General features: G+C 43.3%; 1 protein-coding gene across 2 annotated transcripts; it reads left to right on the top strand.

Moving 5' to 3' along the window:
- Window positions 1–63: 63 nt before the first annotated feature.
- Window positions 64–23,079, top strand: G6PC3 (glucose-6-phosphatase catalytic subunit 3). Of its 2 annotated transcripts, XM_081933800.1 has the most exons (8): window positions 78–103; window positions 2,147–2,247; window positions 3,915–4,145; window positions 7,298–7,404; window positions 10,594–10,684; window positions 19,554–19,672; window positions 21,190–21,331; window positions 22,687–23,079. In XM_081933800.1, exons 3-8 carry the CDS (start codon window positions 3,925–3,927, stop codon window positions 23,045–23,047), a joined length of 1,041 nt encoding a protein of 346 aa, XP_081789926.1. In that variant the 5' UTR covers window positions 78–103; window positions 2,147–2,247; window positions 3,915–3,924; the 3' UTR covers window positions 23,048–23,079. The 2 variants fall into 2 exon arrangements, with proteins under 2 accessions (XP_081789925.1, XP_081789926.1); XM_081933799.1 differs by lacking the exon at window positions 2,147–2,247 and having other exon boundaries at window positions 64–103.
- The last annotated feature ends 4,670 nt before the right edge of the window (window positions 23,080–27,749 follow it).

Raw genomic sequence — 27,749 nt, 5'->3', positions numbered from 1 at the left:
CTGGTAATCAAGCCGGATACTGATGAGTCCGTATCTCTAAGACTTCTGGGAAATGTAGTTTGGTTATTCAATGGTGCGAACAATCAGAAGCCGGCAATTGCAGGTAACGGGGAGGTGATGAGTAATTGAACGAAAGAGCAACATCAAAGCGGACAAAATCGCAAAAAAAAAAAAAAAAAAAAGGAAAAGAAAGAGGGAAATCTTTTGACATCGATCTTGGGAAATTCAGAAACAAAGCTAAAAAGAATAGTTAATTAATATTTCTTTCTAATATTATAATGCTTAAAATATAGTTTTAAAACTTTATTTAGTATATATTGTTGTGCTCTGGGAAAGGTGGAGAGAGTAATATACGTCCAGTCAGCACATGAAAAATTTTCTAGCATCGTGTTTTGTATTCCTAACGAAAAATGTTCGATTTAGCCTATGTGTGACTTATTGCTCCTTAGGGGATTATGTTGCTCTGTCCTCAAGAAATCTGTTCCCAGAAATCCTGGAAGTAGTTTGGGGAGACGAGGGGCTAATGCAGACGTTTCAGGTTTGCCAGATCAGGATGCCGGAAATCATTGCCGTGGTGTACTGAAAGCACCAGAGGAATCAGGAAGCTCCTAGTGTGAAAGTTGTCATTGAATTGTGATGGTTTAAGTATGCCATTCTCTGTGTCTCTCCCCCGCCCCCAGCTTCTCAAAATTGAAATTATTTGTGAGCAGTTGTGAATTTTCTGAACTTTACTCTGAAGCCATCGTTGGGGATAGTGCTTGAACAACTAGGATAATTGATTGTAATATTTATTTATTCTCATTTAGTTAGTTTGTCACTCATATACAAGTTAACAGGAATAAGAATAAACATGAATAAGAACACAGGAAATGGGTACAAATAAATGGGTACATTAGGACAGGGACGTTAGGCATGCTGGTGCACTTATGCATGCCCCTATATAGATATAGTAGATATAGATATAGTAGATGGCAGATGGATATTTGACCTTGGTTTTGGGCATCTAAGGCAGTGTTTCTCAACCTTGGCAATTTTAAGATATCTGGAGAATTCTGGGAGTTGAAGTCCATGCATTTTAAAGTTGCCAAGGTTGAGAAACACTTGCCATGGGGAAGATCTGTAAATAGAACAAAACAAAGCTGTTTCCTCCTGCTAATTCTCCAGCCTTGAAATCTCTAGATTTTTGGATACTATCAGCCATAAAATACTAGTGAAATGATTTGGGTTGGAAATGTGAAATTGGAAATGATAGAAGAACATTTGAAGATTTTTATTCTATTCTAGAAAGATATGTTGGTGGATCCACAGCTAAAAATAGCTTAGGGTTAACAAAATCCACTCTTGATCTCTAAATGCTCACTTTACACCATGATTTCTTGCCCCAGAAAATGTTGTGTAGGGGATAATATGGATTTAATGGGGTTACATATTCCACAGGCCTGAGGTAGCTATTGAAATCTGTTTCCAGGTCTGTTCTTCCATGGTCTGTCAAGAACAGAAGACATATAGCATTTTTTATAGGTGAATCAAATGGGATGAAGATATATTTTTGAGGGTCCTCCTATTGGAAATCTTTCCCTTTAGTAGAAAAATATTTTTGTTCAAAGCCATTTCCATTCTTATCTATGACCCATCTCATAAAATCCAATTAGATCAGCATGCAGCTTATATCCTCTGCCACTTTTCCATCCATCCGGAATAGTTATTTTTACTTATTATTTGTATAGTAACTATACAAATTCTGGAAAATCCTTGAAAACAGATAAAAGATCAAATCAAATGAACAGTCCAGACTAAAACAATCTTATGAACAATGCAAATAAAACTAAATAAGAGTTCTACACAACCAATAATACATCAACCTCAGACCTGAGTGGAACTAAAGGCAAGTTTATCTCTGGTGGGGGCGGGGGGAGAGAACACTATTCCATAAGATACCACTTTTAATAGTTTTTCCTCCAAGATCTGCATGGCCTTCACATAGGCCATAACAACCTGGCTGTCTGATGAGCTGTGGAGTTTTGTGGATCCATTAGCGTGCTATGACTGTTTTAATTTTGTATTCCCTGGACAGTTGGGTTGTTTTAACAATAAAATAAAGACAATAATATGAAATAAATAATGTTTATTATGGTTCATTGCCTAGACAGCCTGATATTCAGATTGGATTTGGCATTTTTGTCCATTGATCGAGTCCTTACCAAGGACTTGGGATAGCAGATGTTGATGTTGATGTCGTCACAGGATGTAAGTTGTTTCCAAGTTTAGCCGCCTTTTGTATTAGACTGATGATGAATTTGTCACTGCTAATGGTGTTCCAAGTGGTGTTCCAGTTGTTTTGACATTGCACCAAGTCACCTATTATTATTGGTACTATTGGTGCTGCAATATATTGATTATGTGGCAAATAAATTGTCTGGAACTAGCTATTTGAAATACATTTTTCTAGGACTCCCTTTAACAAACAAAGTATATTTCAAGGTATTTGTTTTCATTTCTAATACAGCTTTTCTCAGCCTGAGGCTTACTAGACAGTTATTCTTCCAACTTCCATAAATCCATGGTGGCTGGGTATAATGGATATTTACACATCTTCATGCTACCAAATTAGAAAAGACCACTATATGCTTTCCAGATCCAAATTTAGAATGGAATTTCCTTCTTGGCCGCCCTCAAGAAATACTCTGTATTCTAACTAAAATTATCTTCTCCATAGCATTTAATAAACTGGATTTTTCTATGCCCATCTTTCACTTGGATGGTTTTACTTCTCACATTGCTATTTGCTGCTTTTAAGATTCTTGGTTGCTGCAACAACTTTTATACGTGGAGTCCTTGTAATCTGATTATTTTATATTTCAGTTGATAAGATTTTTAAAAAACTAAAAACAAAAGAAAGGAATATTTGTTCCTATAGTTAACCACTTTGGACATCTTTGGGGGGAAAGGAGAATGCAAGTGTTTTTAAAATATTATTTTAAACATAATAATTAATTTAGGCTCCAACTACGTATGTTAAACTACTGATATTATTTCTGCATCATGATGTAGTTCTTTTCCACTCTTGTTTGTATGATTTATGTGTGTTCCTGTGATTTAGTTCATATTTGTCCATATTTTCCTACAAGCTTGTATCATTATTTTGGGATTTTTTTAGTTAATTTTGGAACTCTATAATGGAAACGGAAGCAACACACAGTATAACAAGAAAAGAAAAAAAGGCCAAGATAGTGACTTTGATCATACTGTGTCCTACTGTCCCAGCTGCCATCTTGACATTTTATACCCTACAGGTAGTCCTATAATGGCATCATATCCACTGAAAACTTTTGAAATAATAAAGGATTATTAAGTGCATATTTCTGCCCTACACCATCTTTCCCAACTCCCTGATTATATTTTTATTATTTAATTTTATTCATTTATATAGCTGCCCATTTTTATCAAAGTCTATGAAAAAAGAAAAGAAAGAAATGACAGTATATGAATGGTAAAGGGTAATGGATGTTTGTTAATAGGGTAGGCAGTGATGACTGAGATGATAAGGTTTATGCCTAGGTATGGCTTCGCTTGTATCCATTTGTGGCACTAGGATACAAGAGAAAGGTTCCCAGCAAAGTGTTTTGATACAAAACGGCCACTGGTGTTTGTCATTGATTTACAAGGTCCTTTCCCACTTTCAGTGATGGCCTCTGAGATGACTATTGCTGAGAAATCTGAAGTTCACACATCTAAAAGGTGGGCCGGATTGGCTTATAAGCAGAGCTTGCATCATCATGTACTGCTTCTTTATTGTTATGGAAATGGTTTAACTATCTTCTGAACAACTTCATTGCTTGATTTCTGCATTGCAAAGGCATTGGCTCGGCAAGAGTTTGCCAGAAACACATTTTAATTCTTCTCATCTGTTTCAGTTTCACCACCATGGATATCTTTTACACTAGCGGCATCCAATTTGCTGAAACACTTCAGGGTGCTCTGCCTGGACTGGAGGATTTTTGGCTTTGGGTAACCTTTTTGGGAGATCCCAAATGTGTCTTCATAATTTATTTCCCTCTTGCCTACTTCCTGCTGGATAAGAAGATTGGATTGACAGTGCTGTGGTTGGGCCTAATCTCAGAATGGCTGAACTTGACTTCTAAATGGTGAGAAAAAGGAAGGGTAATTTTTTTTCCCCAGAATTAGACTGGATTTGTTCCTGTGGAATGTTTGGAGCTTAGCCATTCAATTTTTGGCATCCAGAAAGAACCCATAGGAACAAGGGCTGTATTATTCGGAAGTTCAGATTCTACAGTAAGACAGTAACTTCTGTGCTTTTGTAAGATGGAGAATGATAGATTCAGCTTTTTGTGACATAGAAGGAAGAGCCAACATCCAGGAATTAAACACAGAACATAAACTTTGTTCTGCATCGAGGACATTTTATAGAGTTAGCTCCAATTTATACAGAGGAAGAAATCCTTTTCATGGTTTATAAATGAATGCTTTTATGGCTGAAATGGCATTCACATAGCAAACATGAAATATATAAGAGAACTGACTTTAAATTAAAGTAATTACTTAAACAACCCCAAGATGAAAGAACCTATTCAGTGATTCTGGATGGCGGGGAGAAGCAGAAAATCAGTCATGAAAGGAATTGGAATATTTGATTTATTTGATAGACTTATATCCTGCCTTTTTTTTTGGAAGCCTATTATGTGAGGAATCTTGTAATAGCTTGGACTCATAAAAAATAATTCACTCAAAGTCACTCTCTGAATTTCCACTTTTAACCCAAGCTGCACTGTGAATAGGATGGCTTGAAATGCAGCCAGTAGCACTTATATTAGCTATTAACCAACAGTCCATTAGTGTTCAATTTGCTGGAGTTTAATAGAATTTTAAAGCAGCAAAATATGTTTGCCTTTCAGAGGAATTAAAATCAAGGATTAGAACAAATTTGGAGCTATTCATTAATGGAACAAATGTTCTGTTCTGTCCATGATAAAGGATTATATAATTGTTATAAGAACAAGAGAAAGATGAGTTATAGTAGTATTGTAGTCTTTAAAACTTGGAATACAAGTTTGTGTATATAGGTAGTCCTCAACTTACGATCAAAATTGACCCCCAAATTTCTGTTGTTAAGTGATACATTTGTAAAGTGAATTTTGCCCCATTTTACAACTTTTGTTGCCATAATTGTTAAGTGATTCACTGCAGTGGGTAAATTAGTAACACAGTTGTTAAGTGAATCTGGCTTCCTCGTTGATTTTGCTTGTCAAAAGGTTGCAGGAGGGGATCCCATGACCTTGGGCCACAACAGCAATCATAAGTATGGACCAATTGCCAAACATCTGAATTTTGATCACATGATCATGGGGATACTACAAAGGTCATATGTGTGAAAAATGGTTGTGAGTCATTTTTTTCAGTGCTGTAGTAATTTTGAACGGTCACTAACTGAACTGTTGTAAATCGAGGACTACTTTTATACATGAATAGGGCTTTCTTGGAAGAAAAGGTTGAGTTGACTCTCACCCATGCATTAGAAAGGATTGCAGATGGGTTGAAGAGCAGTGTGGATATATTGCCTGCGTTCTATCTGGCAGTCACCCTTTGCCGCCACTCTGTGTATTTCATTGGCCTGTGAAGAGCTCTATGTGTGCGTTCCCATGTTTGTAAATGAAGCACATATAGCATGTGAAGGAGACTTTGATTTAATTGGAAACTGGAAACTGTTGTCCTCTTTATTCTTATGTTACCTGTTAGTTATAGGTGTGAGACCTGATTCTCTCTCTGATAAGTCCAGTAGAAATTAACAAAACAATGATACCTCTGCCTTCACAAACGTGACAAGTGTGCAATCCTTCTGCTGTAAGATACAAATTAGAGTCAGTGGTCTTACATTGATAAAAAGTAATATTTAGTTAGAATGGTGCAGGCTTGGAGTATTTTCTAGAACTGGTGAAACTGGTGTTCTAGTTCACCTTAAGTTCTGAAAGGTCTCTTAATCACTGTAGGCCAGATGCATTCTTTAAACCCAATATTCCTCATTGGATTGTTGTAGCAAAATATTGGGTGAGGATTAGTGCTATCAAATATTGGAATAGTGCTATCTAATGTATATCACCTTGAGTTCTTAGAAGAAAGGTGTATATAAATCAAATGAATCAATCAATAAAACTAGAACAAGAAAAGTTGTCAATTGTAAACTAATAGATAAGATGGCAAGTAAATTTAAACTTCCTACATTTTGGAAGTCTTGATTTTGTTCTTCCCAGCTCTTAATTATATACCGTGTTTCCCCAAAAATAAGGCAGGGTCTTATTTTCTTTTGACCCACAAAATATGGCTTGGGCCTTATTATCAGGGGAGGGCTTATTATTGTGGGGTTGCCGGGTGTCTGCTCTCTTGCGAGCGGGCTCCCGAAGAGCTGGCACAGCCTCAGACCAGCAGCTATGTTACGCTGTCGTAGCAGTGCAACACAGCAGCCATGAAGTGAGCACGCTCACGAGCAGCCACCCGGCAAACCCCCTTTCCAATCAGGCACAGTGCCATTAACTGACTTAGGGGTATCACCGAGCCACGTGAGTGCCCGGCTCCTGCGGTTTGGTGCCTTCGGAATGCCAGTGAATGATGCTCCGCACGGCTGGAGAGGGGGGTTGCGCGAGCGGCTGTTCTGCTCCCCGCTCGCACGCCTTCCAGCCTCATGATGCCCTGGCCCAGTTCTCCCTGCAGAGCCAGGAGAGTGGCCGCTCTGGGATACACTCTATGGTTGTGGGCCAGCTGCCGGCACAGCGCACTCCCAGAGCGTACAACCATATAGCATATTCCCAGAGCGGCCACTGCCGGAAGACTCAGCAGCCTACTTCCGTGGTTTGGAAGCTGCAGAAAAAGCCATGCTGGGATGGCGGCAGGTGGCAGCAGCGGTGGTACCCTGGCTCTGCAGGGAGAGCTGGGCCAGGCCATCGTGAGGCTGGGAGGTGCGCGAGCAGGGAGCGGAACAGCCGCTCGCGCAACCCTCATCTTCAGCTGGGCACAGCACCACTCACTGACCTAGTGGTGTCCCGAAGGCGCCAAGCAATGCAAGCACCTTTGCCCCCCCAGTTCCCGCGGCTTGACACCTTCGGGATACTACTAGTTGATGAGCAGCGCTCTGCCTGGCCGGGAGGGGGGTGGTTGTCCAGGGGGCTTATTTTGGGGGGAGGGCTTATATTTTTGCCTACCCGAAAAATGTGGCATGGCCTTATTTTCAGGATGTGTCATATTTTGAGGGAAACACTGTATATTTCTTCTTCCTCCTATTTCCAAGGTTGTTATTTGGCGAACGGCCCTTCTGGTGGATCTCTGAATCTGGATTTTCCAAGAAGAAGGAAATTTTTCTCCGTCAGTTCCCATCCAGCTGTGAAACAGGACCAGGTTGGTAATCCAGTCCAATAGAAAATAGGAATTGGAGAAAGTAAGTGTTGAAAGTTGATGTTAACCTGTCCTCACACTCTTGAAATACTGTCCTGTAAGGTTCTTGAATGGTGTCATTACTTTGCTTTTAATTTCAACCTGTTTTTCTTTGGGTCAATCAATGTTTCCAAATTGGCTGTGCCTACCATGCCAATTATTGTGTGAATAGGCAAGGCTTTCTCATGACACTCATTTTGTGAGAATAATGACAACATATATTTATATTGTTTGATCATCCAAATCACTTCATGCCAATCTCGTAGGAAATACCACTTTTGACATGGAAAGTTCAATATTTTACCTATAGGATCTTTATAATGCTATCTTTGTCTTCATTTGGACCATATGTTCCCTGTATCAGAGTCTTAGCCCCATCTAAGAAACTTTCATTCAAACATATCTAATTATCGTCCAGTCTCCAACCTTCCCTTCCTGGCGAAGGTTGTTGAGAATGTGGTGGCGCAGCAATTTCCACGTCACCTTGATAAATCCGACTATCTAGACCCACGCCAGTCCGGCTTCCGACCCGGGCACAGCACAGAGACAGCCTTGGTCGCGTTGGTTGATGATCTCTGGAGGGCCAGAGATAGAGGTTGTTCCTCTATCCTGGTCCTATTAGACCTCTCAGCGGCTTTTGATACCATCGACCATGGTATCCTATTGCGCCGGCTGGAGGGGATGGGAGTCGGAGGCACCGTTTTACGGTGGTTCGGCTCTTACCTCTCCGGCCGGATGCAATATGTGTTGACAGGGGGGCAGAGGTCGACCCTGAGGCCACTCTCTTGTGGGGTGCCGCAGGGGTCGGTCCTCTCGCCCCTTCTGTTCAACGCATATGTGAAGCCGCTGGGCGAGATCATCCGTGGTTTTGGGGTTGAATATCATCTGTACGCTGATGATACCCAGCTGTACATCTCAACCCCAAGCCACCCCAACGAGGCTGTCGAAGTGATGTCCCGGTGTTTGGAAGCCGTCGGGGTCTGGATGGGGGACAACAGACTCAAGCTCAACCCTTCCAAGACTGAGTGGCTGTGGCTACCGGCACCTCGGTTCAGCCAGCTGACTCCATCCCTGGCCATAGGGGACGAGCAATTGCCCCCTGTGGAACGGGCGCGCAATTTGGGCGTCCTCCTAGATGCCCGGCTGTCAATGGATGACCATGTGGCAGCCGTGGCAAGGGGGGCGTTCCACCAGGTTCGCCTGGTGCGCCAATTGCGCCCCCTACTGGACCGGGATGCCCTACGCACGGTCACTCATGCGCTGGTGACGTCTCGCCTAGACTACTGTAATGCTCTCTACATGGGGCTTCCCTTGGGACGCGCCCGGAGACTGCAGCTAGTCCAGAACGCGGCCGCGCGGGTTATCATGGGGAGTACCAGATACTCCCACGTAACACCACTCCTGCGCGAGCTGCACTGGCTGCCTGTGGTTTTTCGGGTGCGTTTCAAGGTTCTGATCACCATCTTTAAAGCGCTCCATGGCACAGGACCTAGTTACTTGCGGGATCGCATCCTCCCACATACATCCCTGCGGCCAATTCGCTCTCACAGGGAGGGGCTTCTCCAGGTGCCGTCCACTAGGCAATGCCAGCGGGCGGCGCCAAGGAGTAGGCCCAACCCTCTGGAATGACCTCCCCCCCGATATTAGAACCACCACGGACTTCCGCTCCTTCCGACAAAAATTGAAGACTCACCTGTTCCGATTAGCTGGCCTGGCATAATTATAACTGTTATAACTGTTACCTCCTGGAAATATATTTTTAACTGGTATTTTAAGGGTATTGTTTTAAATTTAATTGATTTTAGGGGTTTTAAAGCCATATTTATATTCTTGCTGTACAGTTCTTTTAATTCTTTTAACCTCCTCCATATTTATTTATTTATTTATTCATCTGTTTATCTATTTAATGAATTTTACTGTGGATGTTGTATTTGCTGTGTGGACTGTACACCGCCCCGAGTCCCTTTTGGGAGAGGGGGCGGTCTAGAAGTGCAAAGAAATAAATAATATCTGCCACGATCCTCAGTCAGTATAAGTTTTGGATACAGTTGAGAGAGTTTATATACAATGCAACTCAGTTTCTTTTATTCCTACTGAAATAAATTATCCACCTAAGCTTTTGTCACTCAAATATTTTATATTTTTTCTAATTGTTTCTTTTCTAATTACTGTATTTTTCGGAGCTGAAAATCTTGGTGCGTCTTTTACATTGAATACAGCATTTTTTACCTCCCGAAGCTCCGCCACCTTCACCAAAATGGCCGTGCATTCCCTTATGGAGGCTTCCAGGGAGCTCCTGGGGGCTGGGAAAGGCAGAAATGAGCAAAAACCAGCCGGTTTTTTGCCTCCCCTCCCCAGCTCCCAGCAGCACTCTATAAGCCTCCATAAGGCTATGCATGTAATTTTTTTGACAAAAAACAGGCCCGTTTTCATGAAAAATGGGCCGTTTTTTGCTTGTTTTGGGGAGGCCCCACGCCTCCAGGAGCACTCTGTAATTCCCCTCAAGGCTATTTATGCCTTTTATTTGAAATAAAAGGGGCCCGTTTTCGTGAAAAATGGACTATATTTTTTTCTATTTTGAGGAGCATTTGCTCCTTTTGTTACATATTAAACATTTATAATCCATAGTTACACCAATATTTTAGAAAAATAAATACTTGTAAGTGCCCACTGTGATAGTATCTTCAGTGTCCACCTGTATCTGATATGGCATTTGTTTAGTTACCTCTGCCATTGTCACTTCTGTTTGCTTTTCCTCCAATTCTTCTTTAGAGTTTTCCCAGAAAGTCTTTTGCTTTTCGCACAGTGTTCAGTCTAAATCTCTGTTGTCGCCAAGGGGCTTTTTCAAAAGGCAACTAGATTTTCTGTGAAGAACTTCAGAACTGACGAAGCTTCTTCAATCACTGCACAAAAAAGATTGGGTCATCTGACCCAATCCATTTAATGAGATGAGTTATGACCATGATAGGCAGACTCCATTACGGTTGTAATTTGAGGACTATCCATAGGTTATTAATTTAATAACACTGTGTAACTATGTGACATAATTATTTACCTTTTCTTAATTTATTTTTTCTCTTTTACATGGATGATCACTAGCAACCAGAGGTAGTAGTAGTAAAGTAACCATTTTATTTCTTTTTCTTTTTACAGGCAGTCCTTCTGGCCACTGTATGATCACCGGTACAGCCCTGTGGCCAATTGTAAGCATTCTGGCCAGACAGATAGCCAAGAACTCTAAAAGGTATTTAGCAATAGCAATAGCACTTAGACTTATATATAGCTCCACAGCCCTCTCTAAGCGCTTTACAGAGTCAGCATTTTGCACCCAACAATCTGGGTCCTCATTTTACTGATCTTGGATGGAAGGAAGGCTGACTCAACCTTGAGTTGGTCAGGATCAAACTCCTGGCAGTGGACAGTTACCCTGCAATATTGCATTTTAACCCCTCTCCCACCACATCTTTTCTAATACTGTCCTTGTGACAATTCTTCCATTGTGACTTACAGTAATTGTTTACATGTTGATGTATTCACTCTTTCCTCCAAGAAGTACAAAAAGGTATAGGAACTTTTCTCCCTAAGTCAGAATTGAACCTAAATAAAACCTTGTGCAAATTTCTAAAGGTTCCCCCGCCCCTCTTTTTTTTGGAATTCCTATCATTGCTATATAACAGTGATGGTGAACCTGTGGCTGAGTTCACCTTTTTAAAAGCTATTTTTCGCCTTCCCCAGGCTCCAGAGGCTTTGTAGGAGCCTGGGGAGGACGAAAAGAGCCTCCCCCCCCCCCGGAGGCTTCAGGGACCGTCCGGAGGCTTCCCTGAAGCCTTCAGAACGCTTAAAACCACCCTCCGAGCAAACCGGAAGTGACTTCCGGTTTGCTCGGAAGGTGGTTTTAAGCATTCCGAAGGCATCAGGGAAGCCTCCGGATGGTTCTTGAAGCCTCCGGGGGGGGGGAGGCTCTTTTTGCCCTCCCTAGGCTCCTATAAAGCCTCTGGAGCCTGGAGAGGGTGAAAAAAGCATGTAAAAATGGGGGGGTCGTGCGTTGTGTGCGCATGCACACTGGGGGGTCGCACGTTGCATTATGGGTGCGGCACGCCCGCACACGACCCCCCTGCGCTCCCCCTACTTGTGGCACGCGAGCCAAAAAAGGTTCGCCAACGCTGCTATAGAATTCAGAGGTCCGTTTCAGTCTGCAATAAATCATACCAAAACTATCAACAAATCCAGATCTATGTCCTTCCAACTTTTGCTTCCCCCAAGACTAGGCATGCACCTACCCCTTCCATACCATGATGCTGTAAAATAGGCAAAGACATATCATACACATGTGCCAGGCAAAGATTTCTAATTTTATTTGCATTGAGATTGGAGCCATGGATTATTTCTTTGAAATGCTACATGTCTGATTGATTGATTTTGATCCATATTCTATTTTTTCTTCTGGTGCATAAGGTAATGTACATAGCTTATTCTCCAGCTGAAGGCGCAGGACGGTCCAGAAGTAGGTTGTCCAGTCCTTATTTGCCCAAGAGACTGAGTCATAATTGAAGCCACGCCTCCAGCTCATTCCTGCTTGGCTCCAATTCCAACTCAGTCTTGCCCGTAAAGAGACACAATTTTGGTTTGCTGGTGAGTTAGGTTTTTAATTAAGTGGTTTCTTTTTTGTTTTACCTTCTTTTTTCTTTTTTTTTGTTTTTTCCTGGATTGGTGGCTGACTTGGTCTCCAAGTTGTTCTGCCTTGTTTCTTTGGTTTGGTTAGTCTTCTGCTTCTGTTGTTGGAGGCTCCCCAGGCGTCGGAGAGAGCACCGCTGCCTGCGCCGACTATCGGGCGCTTGTTGCGGCTTCCTGCCTGTTGCCACGTCACCGAGCTGCTGCTGGACCGGTTGGGAGCTCCTGCGATTGCCTCCTGGTTATCAGAGGCAAAGACTGACTTTTCGGCGGCGCTATGGGTGCCAAGACACATCGGGTGAGCGTCGGCACCTCCACGTTGCAGCGATTGTGTTTGGCGAAGCCAAGGTGCTATCCGCACCAGCTTGTGGAACGGCAGCATTGTTTCGGCTTTCCGGGTGTTTGCGAGCCCTTTGACTGCCCGGCCGTTCGTCCTGTGGGAAATGGCTGCCAGTGCGTACTATGGTCTCTGGGGCGGCCATCTTGAAGTTTCCTGGGTGGTGTCCATCTTGGTGAGGTTCTTGTGGTGGGGGCCATTTTGTTTGAGGCCATGAGGCGGTGACCATTTTGAGTTGCCTTGTTGAGTCCCGAGGCAGTGGCCATTTTGTTTGCACTTCTCTGCCGGGAGAGAACTCATTTCGGCTGCTGGCACCTGCAAGCATGGTTGCAAGTTTGAGAGCAGCAGGTGTCCTTGTTTCTTCCAGGGCTAGTTCCATTTCTCCTCCTCTTTCGGAGGTGGACAAAGAGGGTGTTGCTTGTTACCTTTTTGCATGCTTAGAAATTACTTCAGGACCAGCACAGAAAGAAAGACTGACACCCAGGCTGGCGCCCAGCCATTTTGAGGGTGAATTCGATGATTTGCCTGATAACATTCAATCTCTTATTCATTGGGCCATAGCTCATGGCTTAGCTCTTCAGGGACGGTCTTCTGATATGGAGCTGATGTGGCGGCCAGGTATAAACAAGCCCAGGAACCCGCCTCTTGATCAGGCAGGGCACAGAGGGCTGTGTCTCCTTCGCTGAGGAGCGAGATATCCGTCCAGGAGGATGAAGAGCAGAAGGAACTGGAGTTCTCTCATGACGAGGGTTTGGCGCCTGATGTTCCTGCTTTTGCAGGTTTGTTTTCCCTGGGTTTGTTTCATTATCTGATGTTCAAGGCCAGGAGCACAGCGGCTGTCGAGACAGAGGCGGAGAAGCAGGAGGAGGAGAAGGAGCTGGCAGTCGAAGCTTCGACGTCCAAAAAGGCCCCTAGGAAATGGGATTCTTTGCGGAAACTGCTGCAAGGAAGGACGAGATTCCGGCTCTGAAATTGTTTCTGGATGTGGTCCAGAAGCAGTGGGCTAAGTCAGGTACTTTCCCCACCCCAGGTGGGAATGATAGGTGCTTCTATAATATGGAGCCTGATTTCTCTCAAGCACTGCAGGTCCCGAGGGTGAATGCCCCTATGGCTGCCTTGGCATCCCCAGATTCCCTGGTCGCGAGTGATGTGACGGACAACTTGAAGGCAGAAGATAAGAGGATTGAACTGGCCTTACGTAAGTCCTTCCTGGCTGCGACATGGGCGATTAAGGCGGCTACCTCTGCATCCTTCTTCAACCGCGCCACGTTGATGTGGCTGGAACAAATGCAGGAGCGGATGCCTTCACATGATGTGAGGTTGCTGCAAGACATCAGCAAGGTCATAGCTGCAACCCAATTTTTGGCGGTCGCCACTTTGAACGCCGCTAAATTTGTCTCTAGGGCTTTTTCTTCTTGTGTTTCAGCTAGGAGGATGGTGTGGCTTCGGAATTGGCAGGCGGATGCTAAGGCGAAGTGGAAGTTGGCTGCGGCCCTGTACATGGGGAAGAAACTGTTTGGCAAGGTCCTGGATCCGATTCTTATTGAGGATAAGAACAAACGTAAGGCTTTGCCTTCCACAGCAAAAAAGCAAGAATACACGTAGGGCTAACTATAGGGGCTCAGATAATGAGTGTAACTACCAGCCCAGGGATTTTCAGCCACGCCAGGACAGGGGACAGAATAGGTCTTCTTACAGGGACAGGTCCTGGTTTCAGCTTCAGAACAAGCAGTCCTTTCGGGGCGAGCAGACACCCTTTCCACAGAAACAAATAAATTGGCATCGGCTCCCATTGGAGGTTGGTTGGCATTGTTTGCCGACCGGTGGGAGTGTATTACTTCTGACCTTTGGGTTCTAAATACAGTTAGATTTGGCCTGAGGCTGGAATTTCTTTCCATCCCCCCGAATTTCTTCATAACTTTCACATCTTCCAAATGTGAAATGAAGAGGGACCTTATGCATCAGACAATTGCCCATCTGGTGGAGATCCAACCGATTGAGTTGGTCCTGCAGGATGAAAGGGGCATGGGATTCTACTCCAACCTCTTTGTGGTTTTGAAGTCTTCAGGGGTGGTGGTGGTGGAGAGCGATTCTGGACCTTAAAAGATTTGGTGTATAAAAGGTTCAAGATGGCTTCCCTTCATTCGATCCTGGAAGGAATCAGGGAAGGTGATTTCTTGGCCTCCATTGATTTAACAGAGGCCTACTTGCATATACTAATTTTTCACCAACACAGGAAGTTCCTTAGGTTTTCCTACACTGGCATTCACTACCAGTACAGGGCGCTTCCCTTTGGGCTGGCGTCGCCCCCAGGACTTTTATGAAGGTACTGGCGGCTCTAGCAGCGCATCTCGGTCAGATTACAATGCTACCTGGATGACATCCTCCTCCAGGCAGAGACACCGGAACGGTCTCTGCAGGACGTTGGCCTCACTGTGGAGACCCTGCAAAGGTATGGGTTCTCCATTAATTTTCAAAAAAGCCACCTGAGGCCCACTACCAGATTGCTCCACCTGGGGGCGGTCATAGATACTGCCAAAGGAATAGTTTTCCTGTCTCAAGATCGCAGGGTTAGTCTGGTGAAGCTAGTTCACCAGGTACAGAAGGAGAAGCGCGTCCCCATTGTCACTTTATCTCAGTTGTTAGGCAAAATGATCTCATGTATAGATCTTGTACCCTGGGCGAGGCTTCAGGCTAGGACCTTGCAGTGGTTCTTATTCCCATATCAGAGAAACAGGCATAGTTCTTCCACCTTCCCTGTTAAGGTTTCTCCTCAAGTGCGGCTCTCCCTGAACTGGTGGACCTCCCCAGCCTTGTCTAAAAGGTGCGTGTTCAAGGAACAGAGGCTCATGGTGACCATTGATGCGAGTCTTTATGGCTGGGGAGCCTTGCAGGGGACCTAGCTGGCCCAGGCCTCTGGTCTCCTTTGGATCTTGCACATAACATTAATTGGCTGGAATTGCGGGCTGCTCATCTGCCCCTTGTAGCTCACACTCATGTCCTGCTGCTGATGGATAATGTGGCCGCATAGGCACATGTGAACAGACAGGGATGGGCGCATTCCAAGGCCCTCTGGGAGGATTCTCAGAGGCTGGGCCATTGGGTAGAGAGACACCAATTGTCCATCAAGGCAGAGCACATCTCCGGGAAGGTGAACCACTAGGCAGACTGACTCAGAAGGGCCATGGTGGACCAGAAGGAATGGCAACTGAATCCGGAGCTGTTTAAGGAGATTTGCTGGCGGTTCGGACAGCCAGAGGTGGACCTATTCGCGTCTCCGGAAAACGTCCAGCTTCCCAGGTTTTTCATGCGGTTTCCAACTTGGGGAGCAGAGGGGAGCAGTGGCCCCAGGGGTTGCTTTATGCGTTTCCCCCTCTTCCTCTAATGCCAGGAGTATTGGGAAAGATAGTGATGGAAGGGGCGGAGGTCATCATGGTCGCTCCATACTGGCTGTGCAGGCCTTGGTTCACGGACCTAGTAGGTCTGTCCACTGCCAAACCCTGGAGGATTCCACAGGAGAGAATCTCCCTTCGCCAAGGGGTCTTTGTCCATCCGGAGCCTCAGTGGCTCCAGCTGACCACCTGGTTTTTTAAAAGAGAGCTCTTGAAGGAGGCGAACTTCTCCTCAAGGGTGATCCAGACCATCCTTGCATTCAGATGCCCCTCCACAGCCAGAATTTACAACGCCACATGGTCTGCCTTTTGCAAATGGTGTTGCGTAGCACACATGGATCCCAAAGGCCTGTGTCTGCCGCACATCCTGGAATTCCTCCAGGATGGCCTGGAGAAGGTCCTGTCTCCTAATACGCTTCGTAGTCAGATGGCGGCCCTGTCCGCTGTCCTGGTGCTGGATGGTAGTGTGAGTCTAGGCTGCCACCCAGTGGTTAAACGATTTCTCAGGGGGGCAGCTAACCTTAGGCCCCTGGTGGTTCACAGGTTCCTGTCCTGGGATTTGTCCACGGTCCTCTTGGCTCTTGTTAATGATCCTTTTGAACCGCTGAGGACTGTTTCCTTGTAGTTTCTACATTGAAGGTGGCCTTCTTGGTCACCATCACGTCTGCAAGGGGGATTTCAGAGCTGGGAGTTCTGTCGGTGAGAGAGAATGGCTCTCTCCATCCCAACATTGGCGTGCTGAGACTTGATCCCACTTTCACTTCCAAGATTAATTCTTACTTTCATAGGGCTCGAGATAGTTCTCCCGGATTTTTGTCCCAATCCCTTTCATGATAGGGAGAAATCCTGGCATAAGTTAGATGTGCGGAGTGCTCTCGGTATCTACATCAAGCGGATGGCATCCACTAGGAAGATGGAGGCCTTGTTTGTCTTGTTTCAGCCTTCTGCTATGGGCTCTAGGGTGTCACCTTCCACCATTGGGCATTGGTTGCGAGCTTGCATTGCTCGGGCCTATGAGTCATGGGGTAAACCTGTTCCCCAGGGGATCACTGCGCATTCAACTAGAAGCGCTGCTAACATGGCTGCGCGGAACACTCAGGCACTGATTGGGGATATTTGCATGGCGGCTACATGGGCAACTCCATTGCCCTTCATAAAGCACTACCGGTTGGATGCTTTTGTGTCCGCCGAGGCATACTTCACAATGGGTGCTTCAGAGAGTGCATAATTCATCGGGAACTACGGACAAGTGAGTTGCCGCCCTAGGGACTGCCGCTTTGATATGACCCACTTCTGGACCATCCTGCGCAATCAGCTGGAGAAGGAACGTTGGTCCTGCCTGAACGTTCTTCTCAGCATGGTGCATGATGGGCCAGATTTCCCCTCCCCCCCTGACTGGTTAGGTCCGTAGTCCCTTGGGCAGGTATGCTGCGGGGCAGGGCCTGCTCTTCTTTTGTTTCTCCAGTTGGAGCTGCGTTTCGTCAGAATTGGATCCAAGCAGGAAGGAGCTGGAGGCGTGGCTTCAATTATGACTCAGTCTCTTGGGCAAATAAGGATTGAACAACCCACTTCTGGCCCGTCCTGCGCCACGCTGAGAAGAACATTCGGGTAGGACCAACATTCCTTCTCCACCCGTTTTCTTCCTCACCATTGGTACATTGAGTGGAGAGGCAGCCACTGACCTTAAACTAATTCAGTGAAGTGTTGTGATCACAGTCAAACCACAGCTGCTACACACCTTGGACTTTATCTTAGAGTTTGTGAATGTTTGGTGTCTTAAAATTGCTGTTCACTGTGGAAGCAATGTGGCCTTGAGTTATTCACCTTTGGTCTGCAGTATTGACTTCTTTAAAAGACTCATATCGAAGTATGAAGCTCTGATCCTCGTTCTGTTTACCTGCATGCAGCTCTCCTGCCAATACTATTTTTTATTTTTTTTATTTATTGAATTTATATTGCTGTCTATTTGCACATGGTGACTTACAGAATATAAAAACCTCATTTAGAACAATAAATTGAATTGCACCCAGAAGCAAATTGGCAGCCAATGCAGCTCCCGCACGAGGGGTGATACATGAGCTCACCAAGGTCTGCACAAAACCATGCAGGCTGCTGCATTTTGCACTAGCTGGAGCTTCCGGATGCTCTTTAAGGGCAACCCCATGTAGAGCATGTTGCAATAGTCAAAAGAGGAGATTGCTGGTACAGGAAAGGGCGTAACTGGCGCACCACCCGCAGTTGCACAATGGCTCCCCTGGCCATGACCGCTACCTGCTCTTCGAGCAGGAGTCATGAATCCAGGAGAACCCCAGATTACGCACAGGGTCTGTTTGGGGTAGTGCCACCCTATCCAAGACCAAAGGTGGCAATTCTCACTGAGCCAACAAACCACAAACCCAGAGTCACTCGATCTTGCCAGGGTTAGTTTCAACCCGTTGCTCCCCATCCAGCCTCTAACAGGCATTGCGAGAGGGAGGACACGGCATCACTTAATTCATTGTGAGCTGAGACATACAACTGAGTATCATCAGCATGTTGGTGATACCTCAGTCTATGGTGGCGAATGATCTCGCCCAGCGGCTTCATGTAAATGTTGAACAGGAACGGAGAGAGTACCAAGACCTGCTGAACCCTGCAAAGCAGTGGGTGAGGACTGGATCTCTCCCCTCCTATCAACACTGACTGAGAGTGGCCGCAGAGGAAGGAAGTGAACCAGGATAGCACAAGTCTTCCCACTCCCATCCCCCAAAGCTGCTCCAAGAGAATGCCATGGCCGATGGTATTATCACTGAACATCAGGGCCATATGTATTGTATAGTTGACAGAGCAAGAGGGGAAGTCCCAGTCGTTTTTCCTTCCAAATCCTTCTATCTCCTATCAGGTGATGCCAAATCTATACAAATTTGTTATAACTTTTTATGATATATTTTTACATTACATTTTATAATATAATTTGTGCCTGATTCTCCCAGCCCCAGAAAACAAAAAAAGGCAAATATATTTTGTATATTTTTGGAGCCAAATTATCCAGATTTGAAATTATAATTGAAATTACAATTGATAATTTGAAATTATCCCAGTTACTTGATTGCAGATTCTATAATTTTTTTTGAACTGTGATACTAGTTTTTGGGAACAAGGTTGCCAGAACTGGACATAATACTCCAAATAGAATAAAACACTTGGCTTTCAAATAGATAGGAACCCCTGCATTTGAAGAATTATAAACAACAAGGTTGTCTTGTTGATCCATTCCTATAATTATTTTCATTCTGTTGGTAGAGTTGGCCTCACTAGTCCTCTAAAGTAGGAACAATCCAGGAGTGAATGTTTGCAGACAAGGAGGGGGAATATCAGCTTCTGGATCCTCTGAATTCAGCTGATACAATTGTGAGCGCACTCCCATCAAGATTCTACTAACTTATTACCAGTAAAGAAGGCAGCAGAAATTCCTGATTATTTTTAAGGCATTTCTAAATCAATGAACTGGAATTTCCATTTGCAGAACAAACCTTAGCTATGTACCTCTGTCACTCATATATGTAAAATAAAAAATACTTTATCTTGTTTTTCCTTAATTTGAACAGAAATTGTAATTTGGCATCTGGTACTTCTAAGGCTGTTGGCATTGGGAGAGGCAAAAGAGATAATTCTCAACCCATCTGCTGAGTTATTTGGTGTGACACTTTTCTTCTCCCATTTTACCTCAACAGTTGGATGGTGAGGGCGGTGCCCTTTACTATTTATTTCATCTTCTTGCTGTTTATCGGACTATCACGCATCTTCATACTTGCTCATTTCCCCCATCAAGTTATTGGTGGCATTTTGGCAGGTAAGTACATCATGAAAGTTAGCAGTATGCTATCTGTTCTAGGTTCTTGGTTTGCACATATATGGCAATGCAGCATGGCCATACATGTGCTGAGCTAAGAGATATCAGCCCTGTTTTTTTTAAAGACCCCTTTGGAAATTTGCTTTCAAGATTGATAAAAGCACATCTCATTGAGAATATGTCTTTCAAAAACCACTTTCCATAGGTAATCTAGTAGGACCATCACTATGGTTTCTCTCCTGTATCCAAGCCTGAACTGTGACTAATCCATATAATCAATTTCCTCCAGTATTCTCTGTAACTGCCAGCCAATTACTTTCTCTACAGCGTTGCTCCCAAAAGGGTGGTTGTAGACTGGGTGATAGTTATCTAAAATAACCAAATTAAGCAATGACTTATTGAGGATGGGACATTAACTCTGCTGCATTCAAAGCCAGATGCAAATATCCCTTCGTCAAAGATGCATTCACCTCTGCCTGAATCTTGTCCTTCCTGGCAACTTTCATAGCCAAGTGGTATCAAATCCACAGGTGATTAGACTAATGGATCAGAATGCCATATCCATTTCTTTTGCATCCTTCAGCTCTAACTGACCTTAAATAACTACAGATGACAGAATACTCAGAAAACTATCGGATCAAAAATATTGCCAGCTTCTTCTTCTTTTTAAAGAACTGTTCTTGTCTCTGCCCTAGCCTAAAAGCATACTTATTTCTAACTACATGGTCATAGGATTACAGTGGAAAGTTGGCTGAATAATAGTTTATGAGATTATGAATTTGGTGAAGAAATTAGATATCCCTTAAATTAAGAGTGGCCACATCTGGATCTCTTAGTTAAATCCTTGAATGATTTTATAATAGGTCATTTAATATTTCCTTATGCACCATTGATTTATCAAAGCAGACATAATGTGATTCTCTACCCCAGCTTACATTAGTTTGAAAAATAATATATTAAAAGACGCTTGAGATAATCAAGAAGGGACTTTCATGTAGAAGCATGATCATCACACAGGTTTCTAAGCTTATCATTTTTTAAAATTCAGAATGTATGTTTCATACTTAGTAATCTGGCTAAGAATGTATGTTTCAAATTAAAAAAGCAAAATAGATACAATAAGCTTGACATCTACTCAACTTTTCTTCCATCTACACCTCATCAGGTTGCCCTCCAGCAATAAGGTTGAGGTTGAGATTGTTGCATTTTGCTGGTGTGATTCCAGATTTTTCAGTTTTGACGTGGAACGGGATTGAACAGTGAAGATCAGAATGGTTTGCTTGGCAGGGACTCCCAGTTTTTAACCTCAAAATCCTCCCAAACTCCAAACAGAAAAGGCAACAATAAAATTAAAAATACAGTTTTACTCTTCTGGTTATAATGACCATATCACCAAATGCTGATTGCTGACCTGGCTACCCATAGGCTGCTGGCCTCTGCTTTAGAACATCCAAAGATTAAGGAAATAGATGTGGCAGTTAATAATGAAGCTTCCCTTCTCCACCATCTCTCTTCAGGGGTCAGCCTAGGTTGGCTACTTCAATCCTGGGTCCCACTGGAAAGAAGATTCCACTTCTACCTGATGACTTCGTTCTCCCTTGGGCTAAGTGCCACAGCGATTTATTGGACATTGATTACTCTTGGTATAGATCTCAACTGGTGAGTTCCTTTAGTGCAAAGGAATGCCTGAGGCCCACTTTTTCACAGGCTATCTAAATATCTTAACAGCCTTTTTAACTAGCAATCCTTAGTGGAACCTAGCACGCGCTTCCTGCAACACTACGATGCTATTTGCTGGTCATCGTGGCTGTTTTCTGTATTTGCTGGTGTTGTGCACACAGAAAAGGGTAAGATAAAATGGCTTAAATTATGCCCCAAGTATGAGACGAGGGCAACATTACGAAGACATCAAGTGAAAGTGATGTTGCAATGCTGATTATGCTATAAATAAATAGCTATCCTTAGTAAGGGGGGGTAACTTGAAATGGCTGAGCAAATACAAACGTACTTTTCAAGTAGACAGCTATTTGAAGTTATAACTGCCAAAACATCTTAGGGAGATATTTACGCGATCAAGATTCGAACAGCTTGGAAGAACGGCCAGATATGGGAGATTCCATTCTATACCCTACAATGAGCGTCTCTGCATTTGTGGAGTGGCAGAGGTAGAAGACCTGGCTCAAATCACTTGTATAAGGGGGTGAAAGACAGGTACCTTGGTCTATATACGAAAGGAATGACCCATTGGGATCCCATATCAAAACAACTTACCTTATGTGTGGCCAGAACCGGAAAAAACATTTAACACAGCACAGTACTTAAACAAAATGGTTCGGTTGAGATCTTCATATGTGGGACTGATTAAGGTTGATTGCAGGGGTGACACCGAAATATAATTTTATCATATTTTATCTATATCTTAAATTATTGTGTTTTATTCCAATTTCATTTTAGACTGTATTTTATTGCAAATCCATTTTGAATTGTATTTTATCAAATTCCATTTTATATTGCTTTTATCAAATTTTAGTAATAATTTGTTTCTGGAACTTTATACTTTGTAATGGCCCAAGGGCTAATCAATAAAGACTCAATGTCAATGCTATAAATACATGAAGATTTGTAGCATGTTCCATGCACATGTATGCCACAAACACTTTACTTGGCTTGAGGGGGGAGGAAAAGAAGCCATCCATCCATCCACATAAGCAGTGGGTGAATTTTGCAACAGTTTAACTGGTCTTTTAAAGACCTTACTTAATTCTGACATCTCCTTGAAAGATCTCCCATCAAATACCAGGCATATTCAAATAATAAAGAAATGTTGACTTAACTTTTGTAGGAATTCCTTCTAAAAAGGAAAATCCAGTTTGCCCATGGATACCACATTTTGCAGTTTTAGAGATTCAGAGAGATTCTAGAACTACTCAGATTTCAACTTTTTCCTCCTATAGAAATGATTTTTAAAAAAGATAAGTTTCATATGCCTCTCTTCATTTTCTTGTCTTCTTTAGGTCAATGAAACTTGCTGTGAAGTGGTGTGAAAATCCCAAGTGGATCCGCATGGACACATACCCATTTGCTTCCCTGTGTCGTGATACGGCCACAGTCCTTGGATTGGGATTGACCTTCCACTCTTCATCCTATACCCAATTGAAGCAGGAGAGACTTGGTTGGCTTCAGAGGGGATGGTGTGCCATCCTGTCTCTTGTCATCCTGTACTTCCTAAGTAGTATTGCCCAGCCACAAGATGTGGCTCTGTGGTATGGGCTGAATTTTGTAAAGTATGCCAGTTTCCCGTGGATAGTAACTTCACTGCTTCCCAAAACAATTCAAAAACTGGCTTCTCCAGGAACACCATCTCACACAGAGTAGCTGGTTTTTCCTTGAAATATTTACTCTTTGACCTTAGACCAGGGGTGTCCAAACTTGGGAACTTTAAGACTTGTGGACTTCAACTCCCAGAATTCCCCAGCCAGCATAGCTATGCTGGCTGGGGAATTCTGGGAGTTGAAGTCCACAAGTCTTAAAGTTCCCAGGTTTGGACACCCCTGCCTTAGACCTTTCCATTGAAGGAAATGCTGTATTTCCTTCAAGAGGTAGAGCAGCCGTGCTCAACCCACTGTCCATGGGCCACATGCGGTCCTGGACATTTAGTAATATAGCACCACAAGATCATAAAGTTTTAACATGAAAATTTAGTCTGCAGGGCACATCCGGAAGATTTCCGGTTCAATCTCCAGCATTTTCACGGAGGGCTAGAAAAAGTTCTCCAGTAAAATCAATGGAAAACTCAATTAGATAGTTCGATTTTATATAAGGCAACTTCCTCTAATTCTATGTGCTTTGTCTTTCCTTAGTTTGGCAAACAACTTGAGGTCCAAGTCCTATAACCGACCAGCATAAAATAGCTGTTTTACCAAAATGAGGTAGAAACTGTTGTTTCATGTATGTCAAAGTTCACCATTGTTTTATGCAATTAGAAATGTCCCCGTTGAAGGCACATGTCCTTATTCAGTTCTGTAGCCCAAAGAAATCAAGACAAGATATGCTATGTTACTTTTTTCTTTTCCTGACTGATAAATTCTCCCTAGAGCAAAAATGGCTACTCTGACAATCTGTCAATTTTTCTAAAGCTGACTGGTTCATTATGAGTTAGCATCAGGGAAGAGCTCTTTGGAAGGGTTGAACATTCCCTTCCCAAATATTCTGCTACTTTCTGGAATTGAGCTGGAATGTTTTCCTGATTTGCGTGAGCATGGATCCCCACAATGGTTACTATATGAATAATAACATCCCATGTTCATAGAGCAGTATGCAATTATTCAGGAAGAAATTAATCCTTTTAAATATGTGAAATATTGGAAGGGTTTTGTTTTGGAATCCAGAGCTACAACAGTATCCAAATATGCTTGTCCAACATTTTCTGGTAGATCCTAGCCATTCCCTTCAAAATCATTTGAGTTCATTGTCAAACCATTATAACCATCCAACCATGGTTAACCGATTTCCCCCCTATCCTATAATTTAAGTTTAGCATTTGGTACTGCCTTTCAGGTTAGCAAAAGACTAATAGAGAGACCTCTTCTTTTAGAAAGGGCATAATGGAATCTTTCCTTCCCTCTTAGTATGATGTATCTTCTTACCACATGTGTGTTTTGCACTACAATCAAGCAGATGGCATTGAAAATGATAACTTCACTGGCATACTTGATACAGGGCAGACCTGCCCACCAAATAATGGAGAAATACAATCTCAGGGTATCCCATAGCTGATTTTCAATGTTTAAAAAGATGTTGCAGTAAATTAAAATGTTCAAGTTGATATTTTCAATTAATTGTATAATGTGTATGTTTAGGATTAATTCTCTGCAGAGTAGCTGGTGTGAGTTTATTTTATACTTTGGTATGATATTTAATAAATAATAAATATCCAATAGGTAGATATTTCCACAAATGAAGCTGCATTTTACCCACCATCTCTCTGATGTTCAGGAAAATGAACACAATGAAAGGTTTCTGATTATCAAAGAGGTGAGAACACCTTATTTGCACTATTTTGTGAACAGTCTGTTTATTTTAAAAAGTTACTGCGATAAGCAGGATCACTTATGTAGCCCTTTACCAGTCTTCTTACTACAGGTAATCTGCTCTCGGCATGGCTCTATCCATCCATGTACAGGAGGACAATATCTTTCAGGTCTAAAAGTCCCCATGGTTGGCAGAAAAAGCACGCCTTCTGAAATTACAAAACATTTCATGATGCAGCCTTCAGAGAATGCTTACTTCATTGTACAACCGAATAGTCTGTGACAAAGTAGTGTTATTTTCAAAGAGAAGGCACATTTGCTTCGCATCCTAAATAAAGCACTCCATAATTCAGTTATTTGTGGCTGGTCCCATTTGTGAACCATATGCTTTTATTACTGTGCTGCTTAGATATTATTCTGGAATAATTCTACACATTTTTGGGAGAAGGAACATTGCAACATTTTGTCCCTATTTTCTGCAATTATTACTTACAGTCTGTTCTCTTTTTGTTTCCGAAAATTGGTACAGTTGAATCTCTGTGTGAGCATTAGCTACTTCTTGTATCTAAGAGAACACAGTGATCCAATTTAGAACTTTTGGGCAGGAGAGAGAAGAAATGCTACTATGTCACATAATATATTGCTAACTAATGGAATCCACTACTACTACTACTACTACTACTACTACTACTACTACTATTACTACTACTGAATGTAGTAAAAACCACTAGAAATAATTTAAATCATTTGTAGGAGAAGCCTGTTCCTGACCACGAGTCACCATTTAAAGTCAGACTCAGAAAATGCCACTGATTATTGAGGAATATCAGCAATAAGCATTGACTCTTAATCTGCATGTGACACTTCTAGAAGCAGCTTGCAGACCATTCTGGACAAAAAGACGGCCTTCATACAACATGTGTTTCCTGGAACCTGAGGCCATGGGCTCTGTCACTCATGCCCTATTCCCGTGACGGCGAACCTGTGGCACGCAGAGCCCTCTCTGCCGGCCATCGCCATCTGCTCTTCTGGTTTCCAGTGCACTGGCCAGCTGGTGTTCATGGGCGGTGGAGTGGTGAAAAACAGGGCATTTTGGGGGGCTGCTTCTGGGTTTTTTGGGGGTTTTCTGGGCCATTTCTGTTTTTTTTCCCCTGGCCATTTTGGGGGCTGTTTTCAGGCTGTTTTTGGCCCGAAAACAGCCCCCAAAACAGGCATGTGTGCACCAGCCAACTGGTCTTTGGGTTTCTGGTACTCCAGCAGGTGCACAAGCATTCACAAGCACAAGCGTTCTGGTTTGGGCACTCGGTGCTGAAAAGGTTTGCCATCACTGCCCTAGTCATCTCTCCCTTGGATTATTGTAATGTGTTCTATATGGGGCTACCCTTGAAAGGATTTGGTATGCAGTGGCATATGTAGTTTTGGAGGCTCCAAGGATGGCCCATGCAACACCGTTATATGAGCTGTGCTGGCTGCCACTCTTGTCTCTGTGTACAACTCAAGGTGTTGGTTATTACCTTTACCCTTTTTGCCACGGCTCCTGGATATCTGCAGAACTGTCTTTTCCCCAATGGAATCGGACCACCCCGCTCATGCCGGCAGAAGAGGCCTACTGCAAACCCCATGAGTTAAGGAATTTTAGCAGCTGGGATACAGGAGAAAAACCTTTTTCTGCCATATCTTGTCATAGAAAATAAGATCTTCCCCTTCCAGTTTAGCCTTAAGGAAAAGCCTTAAGGCTATGCTGGCTGGCATGGGGTCCTGAAGGCAAAGCTATGGGCTGGAGGAGGTGGTTGGTGCACTATCAGAGAAAGCACACCCACCTCAACTCTCCAAACCGATAGGTTTTTTGTTTGTTTGAAGTTTTACTAATTTTAATCCATTTTTATAATTGTCTGGATATTTATTTTATCCCACTGTAGGCCACTCAGTTGCCTTGAACCACAAGAGGGGGGTGCAATTTAATAATATATCAAAAAGTCATTAGATTAGTTTAGATTCCTGGATTCTTCCTACTAATAACACAACCCTATGCATGTCTACTCAGAGGTAAGCTCCACTGCCCTTGTTTCTAGGTAGTTGTGCGTAGAATTGCAGCCTAACATGGTGCTGAATTTTAAATGACTTACAACATACAATAATTCTAGGATTATGTATTTTTTTTCTTAGCACATTTTTACCTGGAATGGGCCCTGGTAAATCAGCACTATACATCTTTAATCAAAGGTAACTTTTAGAGTGAATGAGAGTGTGTGTGTGTGTGTGTGTGTGTGTGAGAGAGAGAGAGAGAGAGAGAGAGAGAGAGAGAGAGAGAGAGAGAGAGAGAGAGAGAGAGAGAGAGAGAGAGAGAGAGAGAGAGAGAGAGAGAGAGAAGGAGAGGGAGGGAAAGATTGAAGATTGCCGGCATCTGTGCTACTTGCTTACCTTTTAAGCCCTCCCAGCGCGTCAGCACACGAAATTGCCTATAAAAGTTTGGCTGTGGAAGCAGCTGGGCATGGGGAGGAAAGAGGAGGGTGTGTCTTTGTGGGTGGAAGTAAAGCAACCTAGAAGCAGCTAGAAGATACTTTTAGCTGGGAGTTCTCACAAGGAATAATAGTAGGCATAGTATGAATAGCTGTGGAGAAGAGTAATAGTATGTGAATATGCAAGTGCTTATGAATGTTCTCTAGGAACTGAGTTGTTATGGGCTCTTTTGTGTCTTCAGCTGAGTAACTATAGTAACTCTTTTAACTGAGTATAGTTAAAAGAATTTGATAAAGGTGGGATATCCATAAAAAGATGGGATATCCCAAACAAGTAAGAATAACTGCAGGTGGCATTCAGAGGGTGGGATTGGCTCAGACACAAGGAATTCACTAAATATGAAAACAAACCTTAGCTGCAAAAGGAAGTTTGATCCTTGCAGAGCTCAAACGTTGCTGATAATAACCAACATCCTGGCTGAAGAAACCAGTAGCTCACTAGAGCCTGCTCCAAAACAGAGATGGAAAAGGCAGGAGGGGAAGATTCTCCTTAGACATACTTTGGTAAAGACAGCTATCTACTTGTGC

Source organism: Natrix helvetica, assembly GCF_964273705.1.
Source record: "Natrix helvetica genome assembly, chromosome: Z".
NCBI classification, from domain to species: domain Eukaryota; kingdom Metazoa; phylum Chordata; class Lepidosauria; order Squamata; family Natricidae; genus Natrix; species Natrix helvetica.
This window is presented reverse-complemented; position numbering and strand designations above follow the sequence as displayed.